Here is a 17,211-nt window from a genome sequence, read left to right on the forward strand (position 1 = left end):
ACGATGACTAATGGATCTTCGTATTAGTCATACGTGCGTATAAATAAAGGACGTCCTATCCTCAAAATCTCTTTTGTGTTCTTCGAATTTCCTTTTTGTATTGTATATCTACCAATATACTTATACTTATCTATCAACAATAATATTATCTATATACCTAACACGTTTATTGTCAATTAACGCACATACGTTCTTCAAAACAAAAACAGCTAACTGGTATCCCCTATATTTACGAAAGATCACGTTTCGGTCATGGATAAACGAGAAAGGTCAAAGAGAATAGGACACGTATGTTGGTTCGCTGTCCTTGGTATACACACACACACACACACACACACACACACACATATACATATATATGTAGAAACTATATCATTGGTTAGCCAGCAGCGTCATACCAACGCTTTTGCTGGCTTTCGACGATTCCACGAATGCTTTGATCATACGGACTGTTTCTCTCTCTCTCTCTCTCTTTTTTTCTCTTTCGTTTTCTTTTATATACACACGTTCACAGTCTCTCTTTCTCTTTCTCTTTCTCTTTCTCTTTCTCTTTCTAAACAATTATTTAACGAAAGAAATTCTTTGTTCGTGTATAAACATTTCTATAATATATCATACCTTCCTATCATTACACGTTTCTTCGAAAACATTTTTTTCTTAGTCTGCAAACTAAATCGTTTCATTTCTAGAACGTACGTATATTCGATATAACACATAGGATAGGTCGCGTATTCGGCGGCCATAATGTCGGGTAAAACATCGCAGCTATTCGCGCTATTCAAGCGCAACAGGTATTATTCTCTAACGTTAAACTCTCGCATGGGCTTCATCGCTTTCGAGCCGTGAAGTTACACACTAAACGAGCTCGGGAATCGGAAATTTTTACAGAGCCGAAAATGGAAACGATTTTGTATCTATATATGTATCCATGTATCTATGTATCCATAGATATATATATATATATATATATATATATATATATATATATTTATATATATATATATATTCTACGTGGACGAGATTTCGCATTACGTTTCAACGGTAACAATGACGCACGCTCGACTCTCACGGTCGTATAGATACATACGAGCTTTCGCGGATGCTTACTACGTTCGTGAAATTCTGATATTTTCGCGTTATATTTGTGCATTTGTGCGTTATGACAAAAAAAAAAAAAGGAAAAGAAAAAAATATATACTCGTTAATTGCGTTAAAACTTGCTATGTTTTTCTACGCGGCGAGAAGATGCGCTCAAAAAAAAAAAAAAAAAAAAAAAACAAGAAAAAGGGGAAAGAAAAAGAAAAAAAAAGAAAATGTCCGTATCTCGTTGTCCTTTTGAATATGGTTTAAAGAAAAAAATTTCTCTCTCTTTCTTTCTCTCTCCCTTTTTCGTATAATGGCGCAAAGCGTAAATACAAGTAAATATCTATCCTTTATATATACAGGAAATGCAAGTTCTAGCTTTCAGTGCCACGCGCGTCGATTTGTATGAACATATTTCTCTTTTAGGAAAGACGCATTTTATCGGTGGGTTGCGCATTACGCACAAATACTCGAAACATCTACATATATACTTGCTTAAATACACGTATGTATATGTACATATTTACTTAGATTCGCGCGTGAATTCGTTCGCTCTTATACTCTGTGAAATGTAAAAAGAAATGCATGTTGTTATATACACGAGATAGCTATCTTTACGTATGCAAAGAAAGATATATATATATATAAAAGATGTTGCCGTTTTATAAAATAAGAAACTCTTTAAAAAGGTACGACGATATTCAATTCAATCGATTTTACGAATCACACTCTTTTTACGAAACCCTACGTGATCTTAATTTATTATCGTCAAATCGTCAATTATTTTATCAAGTTATAAAATTAAATAAAAAACTTTGCTCTTTATTCAAAAGATCATCTCGTTTTTCTCGATCGAATCTTTTCTAATTTACTCCGAATGAATACAGAGTTTTAGGATTTACGTGTTTATAAAATGTATCTATTATATATACGTCTATATATATATATATATTAAAAACGCGAATAGATCTCAAACATGACGAGACGTGATAAATCGAATGAAATAACTTGATATTTGCTATATTCAACTACATCCCTTAGATAGACTTTTCATATTACAAAAGAAAAAAAGAGAGAAATAATTTTTCTATTTCGAGATAATTTTTTCTCCAACGATTTTATCGACGAAATACTAAGTTCTTTTGATTTCACGAAATCTAATTTTAACATGAAAGACCCCCAGGAAATGCGAAAGGGTTAAATGTCCGAGAGAAATCAGTTGACCGTTCAACAATCACGAAGACATTTTCGTTGGAGTACATAGCTTTCTCTCTCTCTCTCTCTCTCTCTCTCTCTCACACACACACACACACACACACACACACATACACATTCCCATCCATGTCGAAAGCAAGGAAAGCACAGAGAACTCGGACGTTCGCATCGTTATCCCGTATAGCTTGCAACGGTGGGCTCTAGTTAATTTGGTTGACAAGAGACTCCCTTGTAGGAAGCTTGCTTCCCTGATGCTGTTTGTTAGAAACCACTCCCCCTTTGCCAGCAAGCCATTTCTCCTATCTCCTTTCAGTGGTCTAACAGAAGAGAAGCGACGTTTGACTGGTGCCGGTATATAAATAACACGACTTGTATCTATTAATACGGATTTTATATCTTAAAAAAAAGAAAAAATATATATCTATATTTTTTTTTGTACATATGTATGTACGTATCAAATATACATTTATATTTATTATTATTTATATTTATAAAAAAAATATATACGATATATACGATGTATACAATGATATATATATATATATATATATGTATGTATACGATATTTTTTTTAATTAATTTAGTTTTTCATGTATCTGAATTTTTTTTACGTTCACTCAATTTTCATGTATCAATGAATGTCTTGCCGATATTGTTACGATATTTTCCTATCGAGAGAGACAAAACTGAGCAGAAACGTAATATTTAATATGAAACCCATAGAAAATTATTTTTTTTTGTAACGATAAAAATGTATGCATCCAAATGAACGTGATGAAGATATCGATAGATATCGGTTGTTTATGCGTCCGAACGATCTCTCGTTTTTCTCTTTTTATTCTTTTATTTATTTTTTTCTCATTGTTTGTATCTTTCCTTTCTTTTCTTTTTTTTTCTTTTTTCTTTCCTTTCTTTCTTTCTTTCTACACTTCTCTTCTCTTTTTTTCCCTTTCCCCAAAGTATTAATTTATCATTCTTATATTTCTTTCTCTTTGCATAGATATGTCTTTTACGTTTCTCCTATATTTTTATCATTATCCAGCTTTACATTACGAAAACGTGTTATCTCGAAATAATTTATAAGTATATTTGCATGTTGGTGTTGTACGTGTGCGTGCGCATTGTGTAGGTATTGTTAACTCAATGGAAATTATTAAACAAACATAATTTTATATTCAATGTTATTACGATTAGAATCTATGTATGTTAAAGAAGAGAAAGAGAAAGAGAGAGAGAGAGAGAGAGAGAGAGAGAGAGAAAGAGAAAGAGACAACATTTCTCATGAATTCGTGTCAAAGATGAAAAATTAACGCACGAAGATCGGGCATTCTCTGTTACGAGTGACACGCAATGGACGCCTTGTGGTTAAGCGAATGGGAGGGTAAAGAGGAAATTAGGGTCAAAGGTCGCTCTTCTCTGAGCTTGTTTGTGCTTGACATACAGACCGGACGAACTCGTATATGCATCCCCATAGGATGAATGCTGGCTCACACACAAACATGTACACATACCTACATACATACATACGCGCGTGCGCACAAAGACGTGCATATATACATACATACATACATATATACGTACATATATACATACACACACGAAGGTATACACACATGCACTCATATGTGCATGTAAAACCGCTATTACGTAGATGTCATCGGGAAGCGTGAATATTGATCGGAAAGGTCAAAGGAATTGATCCTGGAGTCCTTTAGAAGTTCTGGACTAAACATTTATCAAATTGCGAAATGTTTCGCTTGTATTAAACTCAGGACTCGCTTATTGGCACTATCAAGTTCTAACTTGTAAGTGTTGTTTCTCAATATAGACGATCATTATTCTCCTCGATATTGCGGTGTGTATTCCTGTGATTTCGTGATTTCTGTAGTTATCTTGCGCGACGATTTTGTAGAGACTATAAATATTAGGTCGATATAAAATGTGAAAGAGAGAGAAATTGCTATCATTAATTCCATTTCAAATCGTAAAATCGGATTTGTACAAGTGCTTTTCTTTGAACATCGTTCATAATTCTACGTTGATCATCAATTTGGATTAAACGAGAAATATGCTTTGTAATACGTAATATCTACTTTTATATATATATAAAATTATATCTATATAAATAAATATATATATATAAATAAATATACATCGTCTTTAATTTATCTAGTTCGTTGCAAAGAAAAACAAAAAAATCACTGATGGGATTTATTGCTTCGGAAACAGAATATCCGAGATCAAAAGCTAGTCGTAAAGTACATGCAAGATAGGTTGCGCCGTCCGATATTGCAATAAACTATTCAAGCGGTACATATACCTACACACACATATATAAATATACACGTACGCGCACACATACATATACTAGCATTGAATTAAGCCAGCGCTCGTTTCTCAGTCAAAATCGACGCTCACAGTTTACGTGCGAGTGCGTTTTGAAATCGAATCGCATTGTTCGACGAACGCAATGCCGCGAAATCGGCTAAATCAATTATTTCGATATTTTAATTTGTTTTAGCAAATTTTGTCAATTGAATAAGAACGCACGAGATATATACCTACGATGTCTATCTATCTGTCTACCTGTTTGTAAACGCGATAAATTAAATTACGTAAAGATAATTTAATTTTTTAAAGGAAGAAAGAGAAGACAGAAGAAAAATTAAAAAAGATATATATATATATATATATATATATATATATATATACAATGTAATTAATCGATGAAAATATTTCCTTTGTTGCAGCGCCACCGCAGAAAGTCGAGATAAGTAGTCACTTGTACAAGAAAAAAATGGATGGGAGTGGTCATTCGAGTAAGAAAAAAATCGAAGTAAAAGTTGGAGAATCGACGCGTTTGGAATGCGTCGTGAGATCGGCTAAACCAGCGGCTTCGATCATTTGGTATCGCGGAAATGTTCAAATCAAAGGTGGCGATACCAGTATCACGCCGATATCAATCGAGGGTGGTAAGTTATAATTTTATATTTATAATATAATAATATAATAATACAGTACAATATTATTTTATTAATATAAATACACAATATTAATACACGTATACAACAATACACACATATATATATACATATATATTGCCATTAATTATTATATATATATTAATGTATATATAAAATAATAATTACGTAGGTAAACGTAGGTAAACCCAGTAAAAATTGAAAATAGTCCAAAAAAAAGGAAAGTTCGAAACACATTCGTCACTTTTTTCTCATTTCGATCTCATCGGTGAGATTCGACGCGATCGGTGAGATTCGAACGTTGAAATGGTGGTGGGTGGTGTTTGGAGGGGTGAAGGGTGGAGATTGAGGGTGGTAAAAAAAGAGAGAGAGAGAGAGAAAAAGGGAACAAAAAAAAATCGAAAGAATCGTCGGCTTAATTGAATTTTCCTTGTAGTGGCGACCGCTCGATCATCCGAAAGTATCGATTATTCCGCTCGCGCGCACGTTCGATTAAAACGAGATAACGGGTGGATATCGGTAGGGCAATGCAATCACGGAACAAACATCGATGTATTTTAGAATTAACGCCGTTTAAAACATTCCATGCTCGTTTCTCGTAATATGTACCTACGTGCTTTGGTTAAAACCTGTAAACTATAACCTTTGGTAGAATAGATATATTACATGGATACGTATTGTCGCTTCTCGAAACAAAGAAACCCCTTTTCCGCCACTATATACTCCGAAAACACTACGAGAATCTTTCTAAATCATCAAACGAGTTGTTTAGTCGTTGATATTAAATAAATCATGAAATAGTTAAGATATAAAGATTCCAGTTAATTTTGATAAATATCTAGAAGTTATACATTCGTCTATTATCCGTATATCTACGTTAAGATATACCATCGCAATTATTTCTGATTAAAATGATAATATTATTTACGATTTTCATGATCGGATGGTTTTACAATTAATGATCGTAGTAATCTATTAAATGGTAAAATCAAACAAGAGTTTAGTTCGTATACATACATACATATAATATAATATACATATAAACTATATATATATGTGTGTGTGTACTATACGTGTATACAGAAGTAATTAACTAACCATCTAATTACATACCACGTAAGTAGATACTTAAGAAAATATTAAGAGCCTCATCAGCTTCATTCATATTGATTATCCTTCAGACAAGGAGATGTTGAAGCCTGGTTTGATAACGAAGAAACTTCTCAAATACGATACCCATGGATCTATCACGATCGTCCCCACCGCCGACGATGATGAGATGGATTATACCTGCGAAGCCAATCATCCAGCGATTCCCATTAATCGTCCGATGCGGGCGACCATCAAACTCTCCGTTTTCTGTAAGTAAAGGCTCATCGCAAACATGAATGTTAATCGGAAAGATAAATTGGATGGATCGAAAACGATAACGATGGAATACGTTTTCAAATGCCTTTAAACGATACTCCCTTCGGAGAGTTTTTTTTTCTCTTTTTTTTTTTTCTTTCTTTTTTTCTTTTTTCTTTTTTTTTTCATCGGATAACATGCCAGCCCAATAGTAATTTTTATGCATTTACTTTTAACATGCAAATGTATTTTTACGATACAATGGTCAAAAGTTCCTAACACGTTTTAAAAATCAATTACCCTTTTTAAAAGACTTTTTTTAGATCGATCACTTTTTTCGTTTCTCTTTCTTTCTGTGTTCGCTTTCAGATTCTAAAACTAGTCTGGTTATAAATCTAATAAGTTCGACAAAGTAATTGATTTATAAAATCATTTGAAAATCCATTTTTAGTTCAATACATGTAGAATATTCTCGTTATAGGAGAGAAACGAGACTTGGTATATATAAATCTTTTATAATCGTTCCAATATTTAATAGCTCCAATATTTTATTTCCTTTTACAAAATTTTAATAGACAATAAATAAAATCTCTACTTTGCGTAACATGGAAATAATTATAAAGACGTTATTGTATAATTGATTATAATAGAAAAATATAATAATAATAATAGATATATCTGAATATTCTAATACCTATTATTGCGATATATTATTTAATATAAAAACGAAAGTATGCTTCACCAGGTGAATAAATTAGCTGAAAATTAATCAAATTAAAATTAATAATAATAATAATAATAACAACAATAATAATAATAAAATTATAACGACATTAGACATCAAGTAAATTAAATTATATTATTTTATTTAGTTTGATATCAATGTACGTTTGTAAATAGATCGATAGATTCTGATAAAATAATTAATTTACAGATCCACCAGGCATGCCATATATCGAGGGTTATACAGAAGGTGAAACCGTACAACGCGATCAACAAGTGGAGCTCACCTGTCGATCGCGAGGTGGAAATCCACCGGCCAAAATCGTTTGGTTTAGAAATGACCAACAAGTCACGACCGAATATCGTTCGGAAGGTAGCCTATCTGAGAGTGTATTATCGTTCAAGGCTATGGCACAAGACGACAAGGCACGATACAAATGCGAGGTGTCCAATATCATGAGCCTTGAACCCATGGAAGTACACGTTGACCTTACTGTACTTTGTAAGTATCAATTATATCAAAAGATGTCCGGTGTCATCACTTTTCTTCAACGTCAACGTTGAAAAATAATAATCCAGATAAACGTACATCACAATTCTTATCTAATTATAAACGTCAAATTTAATTTAAGTAAAATTTAGAACAAACAAATATCAACTTGGGTCTCCTACAAATTTCTTTCTTTTTTTCTTTTTCATTTTTATTACGTTCTTTTTTTGTATATATAACGAAATAAAAATTACAGATATAAACGTCAAAGTACAATTTATATCTTTAAGAAACGTTAGTCCTCTTATACTAGCTAACAACATTGTTTTCTGATTCTGAAAAGATATAATAAAATTTAGATGATAAATACAATATATATGGATATACAAAACGAGGATTGAGGATTAATAAGATAACTTTCAAAGTGAGATATTTTTGTGGAGCTGAAAAAAAAAGAAAGAAAAAGGAAAAAAGAAAATAGAAATAAAAGATTTAAAAAATATATATATATGTATATACATACATACATATACTTAATCATGAAAATTTTTTCAGTTGTACCAGCCGGCGTGATAATCACTGGACCGACTGAAGCAAAGGCAGGCGAACAAGTAGTGATTACTTGCACAACAGAGAACTCAAACCCACCAGCGGATATAAAGTGGTCGGTAGACGGTCGGAACTTTGAGAATAGCACGTCGAAAACAGAACCGGCGTCTCAGGGTGGTTGGATCACAACTTCGAATGTGACTTTCAGTATAAATCACAAGAGTAGAAGCATCGTTGTTATCTGCCACGCGTCGAATGCGAAACTTGCTGAGAACGTGGTTGGCACACATACTATCAATGTCATCTGTGAGTACAATATATAGATATAATACATACATACATACATATATATATATATATATACATATATGCATATATATGATAACTGTAGCCACAAGGTGTGTGTACATATATATATATATAGTGAAATGATATATACATATTGAGAGTTACTGTGTGTGTATATATATGTACTAACTTTCAAACTAACGTAATGAAATTTTCGTTCGATGAACTCGCGAACGATCAATTCGTCAACGCGCGTTAGCCCAGGTCCCCGAGGTTATTTTTACTTGATCCGATCGTTGATCTATGTTATTCATGTGGAAAGGAAGTTCAACGAACTCTACACTAAAGTGAGAGAGAAACAGAGAGAGAGAGAGATAGAGAGAGAGAGAGAGGATCGACATCAGTCTCGATTTCAATAAATTTTTTAAACGTTTTCCAATGACGTACAATTTGCAATATTCTCGGAATCGTTCCTGATGATATCACATTCGACACGCGTATATTTCGTTCAATATTGACGTAGTCCAGCAACCGTTCTCTTCCACTCATCTCTTTCTTCGTCATTTGATAGTAGGTACGGTCAAACGAAGTGAAAGGTCAGACAAGCGTGGCGTAACATTACTATGCCACTCTAGGACCAAAAGTGAGACCATACATAGCCCAACAACAGTGCTGTCTGCGAAGGAGAATAATTTGCTCAAACAGTAGAATTTTGGATTGGGAAGTACGATCGCCAAACTCTCTGTCTCTCTCTCTCTCTCTCTCCCTCTCTGTTTCTCTTTCTCTCTCTCGCTATAGATACATGTCTACCTCACTGTTCCAACCGAGAAGATTGATTTACCCAAACCGAAGGTTGGAATTTGCATCGGAAACTACGAGGACGATAATGCACTCTGTTGCATCGACGTTGTAGCGTATCCGTTGCAGATAGAATCGTTAGGCTGATTTCGGTACTTTATTTACTTTATACCTAGCCTAATGTAAAGGAATCTAGTGATCGAAATTATTTAACACGTTCGTTCCTTATTTTCATTCATTATTACTCGATCTTTTCTCGTTTTCTTTTTTTTTCATTTTTTCTAATTAAACTAATCAGGAATATAAATATACGTCGGTATAGAACGTAATTCTCTGTTGAGAACGTTTTGCTTGACTTCAATCGTCTCACGATATTCAACGTGATGAAATTATTTAATTTACGTTCTAAAGAAATTATAAAGAAGAATTTCTAAGATACACGGCTGTAAATTTGCATAAGACGGATGCTTTATAATATAGTACGGTATATGCGCCCTTTTTAGTTAGCGAAACGAACAAATGAGCTTTTTAATAATATAGGATATAATATTCTGACCGAAAAAAGAAGTAATTCTATACCTTTGAAAATTTTCACGAGAATGCTACGTCATTTAGCGAGACAATACCGGACTACTAGGATGCAACGTAGCGGAGAGCTACGCGTATTAACGGTATACGCTTTTTGATACGAACGCAAAAGAGAATGAAGATTAAAGCCGGCAACACACTTTGTTCTAGATCCACCCTCGAACCTCTTCGTCACTGGTTATGAAGAGGGTACAACTATAGACGCTGGCACGGTATTAAGACTTCAATGCACAGCCACCGCTGGTAATCCACTGGCAACTCTGACGTGGTATAAAAACGATAGAAAGGTATGATCCAGGAGATTTATCCTCTGTGTCTCTTTTATTCAAAAGGATTATACCTTCGCCAGTTTTATCCATTTATATATTATATCTTACCTGTTTATTATTTCAGATTCTCGGTACTTCTAGAACGAGAGACCAGGCAGTTTCCAGTGAACTAGCGATACTCGTTAACGCATCGGATAACAACGCACACGTTAGATGCGAAGCTACCAATTCGGCGACTGAGATACCACTGATGAAGACTCTGATATTGAGAGTCAATTGTATGTAGATTTAATATGTTTCATACGTGTAATCGTAAATATACTATAACCCATTTGTTAATCCAAATATTTACGTCGTCAATGTATCCTCGTTTTATTTTGTATTTTCTAAATATTTCTTTCATTTATTTTTGTTTTAATCGTTCTTTTCTTATTTTCTATTCTTTTACTTTGCCAGTCCCACCGGAGAAAGTGAAGATCACGCGAGACCCGCAGGATTTTCATGCAGGTCAGGAAGGTCGTATTATATGCGAATCGAGCAGTAGCAATCCCGCTGCCGAAATGTCATGGTGGAAGGGAGGAATATCAGTACCGTCGACGAAAAACGGTACCAAACCGGGTCTACACGGTGGTTTCCTTTCCTACGTAGAATTGTCATTGGATTTAACCGAGGATATGAATTGCGAGGTTTACACCTGTCAAGCTAGGAACGCTCAAATGGAAAGATCGATACACGATGCGATAACGCTTCACGTATTATGTGAGTATATAAGATGATATCGTATTTCCAAAATAATTCATACGGATCGTGTTAAAATTGTTAAATAAAACTTACTTAAGTAAATTTACTTTGATCCATTCGTTTTCTTATTACCACGTGATTTTACGATTAAATTGGAACTTTACGTTTCATGTATTATCATCTCTCTCTCTCTCTCTCTCTTTCTTAGACAAGCCAATATTCTCAACACTGGATCCTTACGAATTAACCGGTATGGAAGGTGAACCATTTGTAATATCCGTCTCAGCAACCGGAAATCCTAATATGATAACTTACACATGGACGAGAGACGGGTTACCATTGAGTAGTAGCGGTAAAAGAATAACCGCACGTGGTCCAACGTTGAATATAACGAAATTGGAACGTTACGATGCAGGGACTTACACGTGCGAAGCGATCAACGAGGAAGGGACCACGTTTTATCCTTTGAATTTGACCGTCCAATGTGAGCGAAATTTTCTTTTTGCTTTTTTTTTATTTCGAAGAATTTTCTTTCGATATAAGCCACGATAACACCGTGGAAACCTTTTCTTTCCCTGTTTAAATCCAACTTTTATATATATATATATATGTGTGTGTGTGTGTGTATGTGTTTATCAAACTCATTTTTTCTTCTCTTCTTTTTTCGACTTAGATCCAGCAAAGATTTTACGAACGTCAACGTCCGGTACTGTATATCCACCTGGAATCGAGGCTAAATTGTTTTGCGAGGTTGATGGTAGCCCGATAGGTGACGAATACGTGACCTGGCAGAAAGTAGGCTCAAACTCGGAATTACCAGGAAGATATTCAACGTCTTTTGCAAACAAAACGTCGTATCTTCATATCGAACATCCGGATCAGGAAGATGTTGGGGAATATCGATGCAAAGTTAACAATGGAATTGGTAACGCCACCTCGAAACCGATTCTATTTATAACCAACTGTAAGTCAATAAATTATTGATACGTTTATTAAAATAAAAAATATATATATTGTATATGCCTGTGTGTGTAACGTGTATATCTCTTCGCTATCATTAATTAAAATAATATACCTTTGTTCCCAAAACAGTTAAACCGGAAATGATGAATACACCGCTTACGAGAAAGGCAGCAGCGAATAAAGGAATAAATGCACCACTTTATTGCAAAGCACGTGGATCTCCGTTACCACGTTTTACATGGATCTTCAATGGTAGAACTTTATTACCTAATGCGACGGAACACAAATATAGTATAACTCATAGCGACGTAAGTTGATTAAATCATCTCGTAAATAAGGATAGAATATAATTTGTCAATAGGGTAAATGATTTCTTTTCTTTGTATTCATATAATGACTCAAGATATCTTGGATATAAAAGAAAATTAATAGAAAATTATGAATTATATAAAAAGATTAAGAAATATATATATATATATATATTATTAAGAAAGAAAAAAAAGAAAAGAAAAGAAAGCGAAAATAGAGTAGAAAAAAAATTAATCTTTATTTTAACACTCGCAATTTCAGTTGTCCGAATTAACGTCAGAATCAACGTTGACGATATTCCACGTGAAGTCTCACGATTATGGAAAGTATGAGTGCCGTGCAGAAAATAGAATGGGCCAATCGATCGATACGATACATTTGGACGTAACATCACCACCTGACAAACCCTCAGATTTGGAGGTTTACAATGTTACGCATGATTCTGTTACGTTGACATGGAAAAGAGGATTCGATGGTGGCCTACCAACGTCCCATCAAATAAGATGGAGACAAGCGTTGGATTATGAAAGTCGTTATAGATACTTGGACATTTTACCGGGTGAATATAAAGCGGTAATATGTGGACTAACACTCGGAACTTATTACGTTTTTAGCGTGAAAGCTATAAACGAAAAGGGTGACAGCGGTTTCTTGCCCGATGTGGTCAAGGTCCAAACTCTACGTAAGTCCTCTCACAAAACGCTTTTATTCCAAACTATAATATATACCTGCTTTTCTTCATTTGATCATTTTTTGTCTCTGTCATTATTTTTAATAATTTATAATATATATATTATAATTTTATATATATATATAATTTATAAAAATAATAATTATATATATAATGTATAAAAATTATATATATTATAATTTTTATTAATTTATATATATATATATATAAAATTTGTCACAGCGCGTCGACAAATATAATTAACGCTCTTTATTAACGCATCGTTAGTTAAACTGCTTTACGTGTCGAACCATGTAACGTACCAGTATGCGTCAATTAGATTTAGATATAGAAGCTTAATGTGTGAAATACGCTTGTCATTAAACGTAGATATTAGGTACGTGCTACTACTATATCCATTCGTATACATTCGTGTTCACGATTCATAGATCATTCCGAAATGTTTCATATGGAAGGGATTATACGTTCGTATATACGCTTGTGTGACTATGTTTAACTCGTATTAGGCACGATCAATCATTCAATAATGTCTGATCGTTGTGTATTATCAAGTTAATCGGTTAATTACTAACTATTCAACTTGAAGCTTAATTGCTACTCGTACTTTGTAACATGTTAACGTGTAACGATATCGGGAGAAAAGTTTAACACGCTTCGCGAGTTGATCTAATAATAATGGCTTCGGGAAAAAAAGAAAATATGAAAAAAGGAATCGTTAGATGGATATGATGTCGGGTTGTAGAGTAGTAAAAAGAAAAAAAAGAAGGGAAGAAGGAAGAAGGAGAGAAAATTGAAGAATTGAAAGAAAAAATTGAAAAGAGAGAATTGAAAAGAAAAAGAACAAAGAAAAGAAAGACAAGGAAACAGTATCGACGAATGTTAAAACTAACACGTAGGCACATAATCATATTGCATGAGTAACAAATCGGGTGACGGGGCACATTGGCTTGGGTTACAGGCGAGGCGCCACCCACCGAGTTGACATCAAGCGAGATTAATTCCTCGTACATCATCGTGATAATCATCACTGTTACTGCATCCGCTTGTCTCCTCATTGCCGCGCCCATAGTCTTTGCTACATTAAAGTCGAAAAAGAAGGCACACCGTTCTGGTAAATATCATGATAAGATTGTTTTTTTCTTTCTGATTATTTCATAGGGCCGAATAACGTGGAAAACCTGCCAGACGTCCTCTTGGAAAGAGGGGACTTTCCAATGAATTATATCTATACGTTCGCAGCAACTTCCGCCATCTTTTTTATCGTTAATCTCTTCATCATGTTGTGGTACATTGTGCGAAAGCGAAATAAAGCTCGTAAGTTGATAAGACGAGAAAGAAAGGCGGAAAGAGAATTTAAAAAATAAAGAAAAGAAAAAGAAACGAAGCAAGAGTATTATATTTGACGAAAAGACGAGTGGAGGGGGATGAAAAGTAAAAAAAGGAAAGACCAAAAAAAAGAAAGAAAAAATATTAAATTTTATCAAAAATAAATAAATAATAATTAAAGACAAAGACACTACGTTGTAAAATATATATAAGATTAACTTGATCGAATATATCTATCCATTTACAAACAAACAAACAAACAAACAAACCACACGTTCTAATCTAAACTAATGCAATATCCAATCTAATCGTTATACATAACACGCTTGAACTAATCGCTCTTTAAACTATTTTGACAGGGTTAAACAAGTCGCAGACAGCTGATATGTATGCACCATCGACCGTCAACGGTGACACTATGACCGGCGAATTAAGTTCCGTGTCCGATGAGAAGAGCGACGTTAACTTCGACGCTAATGATTACGTGGTCAGTGCCATCAGTCAATATGTTCTTAGTAACAAGTAATATCGGAGGGTAGGTTTGAGTTCTGTTAACACTTTTTCTTTTCCAAACTCTTTTAGTTTCCCTTGGCTTACGCGTTGCTGCTTTAATATCTTACGTTTCCGTTCCCGACGCACGATATTTACAAACTTTACTCGACACTTTCTTAGAACCACCTTCTCCTTCTCCTCCTTTTTCTTCTCTTCTTCCTCTCCCCTCTCCTTTTACTTTCACAACCACCACCACCAACTAAATTCTCGTTAAAGTGAAACCCTCTCGCGATGCTTAGAGTACTACCATATTTCTTCCTGACTCGAACTCATACCACTAATGGAATTTCGAAAGTAGAAATCTTTTTTATTCTTTATTTTTTTATTCCTTTCTTCACTTCTTTTTTCTTTTTTCTTTTTTCTTCTTCTTTTTCTTTCTTCTTCTTCTTTTTTTTTTAATTTTTTTCTGTACCGTACACGTACACCACGCGCGTACGCATGTACTTTCATTGATTGGTCCGGCTGATATCGAGACGAACAAATATAAATAATTATATTGCGATATTAGCATTCTTCGCGTTCTATATATTATACGTAACAATCGATAGAGTCTAATTAATTATAGATCTCTCGTGGTTAACGACACAAAGCGGTAAATCTCTCTCACTCTCTCTCTCTCTCTCTCTCTTTAGACGATATTGTGGACCGAAGAGAGGGAGGATGAGCGGGTGAAGAAACAAAGTTCAAAAAAAGAAAGAAAGAAAACGGAAAAGAAAAAAGAAAAAAAAAAGAAAAAGAAATTGAAAAAAAGGAAAAGGTTGATTTAGAATGCACATAATGCATCGTAGAAACAATGCGCTTGAAAATGTGAGCTCTCCCGGAAAAGAAGCAAAAGAAAAAGAAAAAGGAAGGAAAACAGGAAAAAAAAACAAAACAAAAAAATACCGAGATAATACGTCCACAGTATGTTCTCTCGTCACGCGACGAGAGAAGCCGCAGTGTTATCATTGTCCTCTCTTCTGATTTGCGCGTTCGCTTTTTACGAGAATACGCATATCAGATTCCATATCCAATATTTTTTCTAGCTTTTTAGCATTATTTTTTTCCAGCTTTTTCCTTTATCTTTTCTTTTTTTTTTTTAACTTGTCTTTTTTTTTGTTTTCTTTCTCCTCGTCCCTTTTCGACATAATGCACAGTATCAATCCGAACCTCTTGTTTCGACGCTGTAGCAAAATAACAGCCCTCTTTTTATATCAACCTTCGTTTAATGATAAGACTTGGTATGCTTTGGGGAAAGAGATCGCTGTTTCTACACTTTGTAGAATGGGTAGAATACGACCGATAGGAACGAAAAGAAAAAACAAAAAAAAATAATATATACATATATCGTGGTGTATCAGAATGATAACAATGTCTCGATCAGAAGTTTTTACATTCGAAAACCTTTCGAAACGTCAGAGAAAAAAGAAAGAAAGAGAGAGAGAGAGAGAATTAAAAAAAAAAAGAAGGTAAAAGAGAGACGAAAAGAATCGTGCTGATACACCGCGTGATTAAGAAAAAAATAACAAATTTGTTACGAATACTGCGTAACAAAAATATGGGTATGCATTATAATCGTAAGAATACTTTTTTTTTTGATCACCTTTTTACAAATACTAACCGTCTGATTCGTTCTTTCCTTTTCTTTTTTTTTTCTTTTTTTTTTCTCCCCTCTCTCTTCCTTTTTTTTCTTCTTTTCTTTTTACATCTGCACCATACCAGGACGAGGGACGAAAAACTGCAGCTAGTACATATTTAATCGATCAAACTATGCAGGATTTCGGAAAGGGTAGTTTAGAGATGCAGGTACATCATCAAGGAACTCTCGGTCGTCGAGGTAACCACGTGCCAGTTATGAGTATGGATTCACCACCACAAAGAACTACAGCCAGTGGGACACTCTCGGGTGCGTCATCTACAACTGCTACTCGTCTCGACACTCTGCATAGGTGCTAAAACCTCTCAAGTTTATCCGCTCTTGGTGTCTTCTCGTATCCGCTGGTCAGACTTATCCGACAACTTTCTCGACTTTCTCTGTATCGACATTTTCAATCGCACAACGTTAGAAATACATCATGAATCAACGACAATCGCGATTAGGTATAACATTTTCTTAATGTCGTCAGTGAGAGTCTGGCCAGGTTGTACCTTCCTTATTTTTCCCCTCATAAATATGGATTTCATCTATGATCTACGATAATTAATTTAGTGTTCATGCACAGTTACTTATCGCATTATTTGAATATCGATTTACATATAGATATATATATATATATATATACATATATCCTTCATTTTGTCGAAAGGCATATTACGCGT

At 34.1% G+C, this 17,211-nt stretch overlaps 1 protein-coding gene across 8 annotated transcripts in view; it reads left to right on the forward strand.

Annotated features, from left to right (window-relative positions):
- Nucleotides 1-17,211, forward strand: part of LOC127066102 (nephrin) — a 381,314-nt gene that overhangs the window by 352,787 nt on the left and 11,316 nt on the right. For 3 of the 8 annotated variants that reach the window (XM_050999414.1, XM_050999415.1, XM_050999420.1), the window contains 14 exons: nucleotides 5,049-5,270; nucleotides 6,461-6,640; nucleotides 7,561-7,851; nucleotides 8,395-8,694; nucleotides 10,213-10,349; nucleotides 10,456-10,609; nucleotides 10,788-11,090; nucleotides 11,281-11,556; nucleotides 11,746-12,036; nucleotides 12,165-12,343; nucleotides 12,606-13,026; nucleotides 14,194-14,349; nucleotides 14,721-14,848; nucleotides 16,615-16,798. In XM_050999414.1, coding sequence (XP_050855371.1) covers nucleotides 5,049-5,270; nucleotides 6,461-6,640; nucleotides 7,561-7,851; nucleotides 8,395-8,694; nucleotides 10,213-10,349; nucleotides 10,456-10,609; nucleotides 10,788-11,090; nucleotides 11,281-11,556; nucleotides 11,746-12,036; nucleotides 12,165-12,343; nucleotides 12,606-13,026; nucleotides 14,194-14,349; nucleotides 14,721-14,848; nucleotides 16,615-16,798 — 3,222 coding nt within the window. Of the gene's footprint in view, nucleotides 1-5,048; nucleotides 5,271-6,460; nucleotides 6,641-7,560; nucleotides 7,852-8,394; nucleotides 8,695-10,212; nucleotides 10,350-10,455; nucleotides 10,610-10,787; nucleotides 11,091-11,280; nucleotides 11,557-11,745; nucleotides 12,037-12,164; nucleotides 12,344-12,605; nucleotides 13,027-13,993; nucleotides 14,147-14,193; nucleotides 14,350-14,720; nucleotides 14,897-15,545; nucleotides 16,336-16,614; nucleotides 16,842-17,211 lie in introns of those variants that run through there. The other 5 variants (XM_050999416.1, XM_050999418.1, XM_050999419.1 and 2 more) reach the window with 5 other exon arrangements.

The sequence above is a fragment of the Vespula vulgaris genome, chromosome 9 (assembly GCF_905475345.1).
Source record: "Vespula vulgaris chromosome 9, iyVesVulg1.1, whole genome shotgun sequence".
NCBI lineage: Eukaryota > Metazoa > Arthropoda > Insecta > Hymenoptera > Vespidae > Vespula > Vespula vulgaris.